The sequence below is a fragment of the Hordeum vulgare genome, chromosome 1H (assembly GCF_904849725.1).
Source record: "Hordeum vulgare subsp. vulgare chromosome 1H, MorexV3_pseudomolecules_assembly, whole genome shotgun sequence".
Lineage (NCBI taxonomy): Eukaryota > Viridiplantae > Streptophyta > Magnoliopsida > Poales > Poaceae > Hordeum > Hordeum vulgare.
Window position 1 is genome coordinate 32694344 of NC_058518.1, and position 2823 is coordinate 32697166.

The 2823-nt window shown below is 48.3% G+C and overlaps 1 protein-coding gene across 1 annotated transcript; it reads left to right on the forward strand.

The window, feature by feature from the left end:
* Window positions 1-404: 404 nt before the first annotated feature.
* LOC123405939 (low temperature-induced protein lt101.2-like) lies at window positions 405-1170 on the forward strand. The gene is made up of 2 exons (XM_045099454.1): window positions 405-617; window positions 765-1170. The coding sequence occupies exons 1-2, from the start codon at window positions 537-539 to the stop codon at window positions 846-848; spliced, it is 165 nt and encodes a 54-aa protein (XP_044955389.1). The 5' UTR covers window positions 405-536; the 3' UTR covers window positions 849-1170.
* Window positions 1171-2823: the final 1653 nt, after the last annotated feature.

Genomic DNA, 2823 nt, shown 5'->3' on the forward strand with positions numbered 1-2823 from the left:
TATAAAAAGTTTTCAAAATACACCACCCAAGCTAATCTAGCCCTAAACGTAACCCATGCTAATCCCGCCTGTGGCCCGTCCAATTTACTCGATGCAGCTCCGCCAGTGTATAGCGCATGCACGGGTACCTGATCGAGTTGACAAACAAGTAACAGAACTCTATTCTCAATGCGATACTCTATTGTGAATACCATTGAATGGCTAATCAGCTGATGCATGCTGTGCTAGGGCACGTCGTCAACAAAAACGCGCGGTCCAAGCGCGCACGTCCAGATGGCCTGGAGGCTGGAGCGCGAGAGGCACAGCTCGACGGGTGTCCGCCGAGCATGGGCAAGGTGTCGCGCCACGGGAGCTCCGCGCCGCCACGTCCGCCCGCGTGCAGCTTATCTAGCCGCCGATTGAGCTCATCTCTAGCCGCTGTAGCCGCACCTCACTCTCCCCGGCTGACCACACCACCGAAGAACCTTTTTCAGAGAACATATCACCGGAGAAGAAGCAGGCTCTGCGACTGCGAGCCAGACAGGAATTTGACTGCGATGGGTTCGGAGACTTTTGTGGAGATCCTGCTGGCCATCCTGCTGCCGCCGGTCGGCGTCTTCCTCCGCTACGGCATCGGCGTAAGCTCCCAAACCTACTCATATTTATCAACTGCTGCTGCCGGTGCTAGCCCACTTAGCTACAGGTCAAGCTGCCTGTCGATCTACCTCTGTGTGTGTGTGTCTGTCTGTCTGATGGAGTGATGGGTTTGGTGCAACTGTATGCAGATGGAGTTCTGGATCTGCCTGCTGCTCACCTTGCTGGGCTACATCCCCGGCATCATCTACGCCATCTTCGTCCTCGTCGCTTAAATAGTTTCAGTTTCAGCAATTAAGCAGTACGGACTAGTGTGCGGAGATGGATCGTTACCAGGCAGCATCTCTGTTCCAGTTGCTCTAGCGGTTCATGGACGAGCTGGCTGGCGCATCAGTGCAAGCAGGATCTTTGCTCCATGACTGACCACCCTGCATGTCGGTCCAGTTACTAGGCCGGCTACCACTGTTGTGTTGAGTGCTATATTGCCGTTCTGTGCGTACCACTTTTTTTTTTTGTGTCTGTGTGTTGTGCTCTACGTGTATCATCTTCAGTGCTGCGATTTTCATGCATGCCAGATTCAGGCCTTTTTAGCGTGTATATTTTTTTAGGGTATGGCTGAATTTCAGTCTACTGAGACTTAGTCAAGTCTCACTCAAGTGACACTACATATAAAAAGGATAAACAAAGAAATTAAAATAAATTAGCACATATTTCCACGTAAGATCTCACAAATATAGGCTTCGTCGAGTCTGGTCGACTGAGATTTAGCAATCTGAAGTGAAGCAATCGTCGAGTCTGGTCGACTGAGATTTAGCAATCTGAAGTGAAGCAATCGTCGAGTCTGGTCGACTGAGATTTAGCAATCTGAAGTGAAGCAATCGTCGAGTCTGGTCGACTGAGATTTAGCAATCTGAAGTGAAGCAATCGTCGAGTCTGGTCGACTGAGATTTAGCAATCTGAAGTGAAGCAATCGTCGAGTCTGGTCGACTGAGATTTAGCAATCTGAAGTGAAGCAATCGTCGAGTCTGGTCGACTGAGATTTAGCAATCTGAAGTGAAGCAATCGTCGAGTCTGGTCGACTGAGATTTAGCAATCTGAAGTGAAGCAATCGTCGAGTCTGGTCGACTGAGATTTAGCAATCTGAAGTGAAGCAATCGTCGAGTCTGGTCGACTGAGATTTAGCAATCTGAAGTGAAGCAATCGTCGAGTCTGGTCGACTGAGATTTAGCAATCTGAAGTGAAGCAATCGTCGAGTCTGGTCGACTGAGATTTAGCAATCTGAAGTGAAGCAATCGTCGAGTCTGGTCGACTGAGATTTAGCAATCTGAAGTGAAGCAATCGTCGAGTCTGGTCGACTGAGATTTAGCAATCTGAAGTGAAGCAATCGTCGAGTCTGGTCGACTGAGATTTAGCAATCTGAAGTGAAGCAATCGTCGAGTCTGGTCGACTGAGATTTAGCAATCTGAAGTGAAGCAATCGTCGAGTCTGGTCGACTGAGATTTAGCAATCTGAAGTGAAGCAATCGTCGAGTCTGGTCGACTGAGATTTAGCAATCTGAAGTGAAGCAATCGTCGAGTCTGGTCGACTGAGATTTAGCAATCTGAAGTGAAGCAATCGTCGAGTCTGGTCGACTGAGATTTAGCAATCTGAAGTGAAGCAATCGTCGAGTCTGGTCGACTGAGATTTAGCAATCTGAAGTGAAGCAATCGTCGAGTCTGGTCGACTGAGATTTAGCAATCTGAAGTGAAGCAATCGTCGAGTCTGGTCGACTGAGATTTAGCAATCTGAAGTGAAGCAATCGTCGAGTCTGGTCGACTGAGATTTAGCAATCTGAAGTGAAGCAATCGTCGAGTCTGGTCGACTGAGATTTAGCAATCTGAAGTGAAGCAATCGTCGAGTCTGGTCGACTGAGATTTAGCAATCTGAAGTGAAGCAATCGTCGAGTCTGGTCGACTGAGATTTAGCAATCTGAAGTGAAGCAATCGTCGAGTCTGGTCGACTGAGATTGAGCAATCTGAAGTGAAGCAATCGTCGAGTCTGGTCGACTGAGATTTAGCAATCTGAAGTGAAGCAATCGTCGAGTCTGGTCGACTGAGATTGAGCAATCTGAAGTGAAGCAATCGTCGAGTCTGGTCGACTGAGATTTAGCAATCTGAAGTGAAGCAATCGTCGAGTCTGGTCGACTGAGATTTAGCAATCTGAAGTGAAGCAATCGTCGAGTCTGGTCGACTGAGATTTAGCAATCTGAAG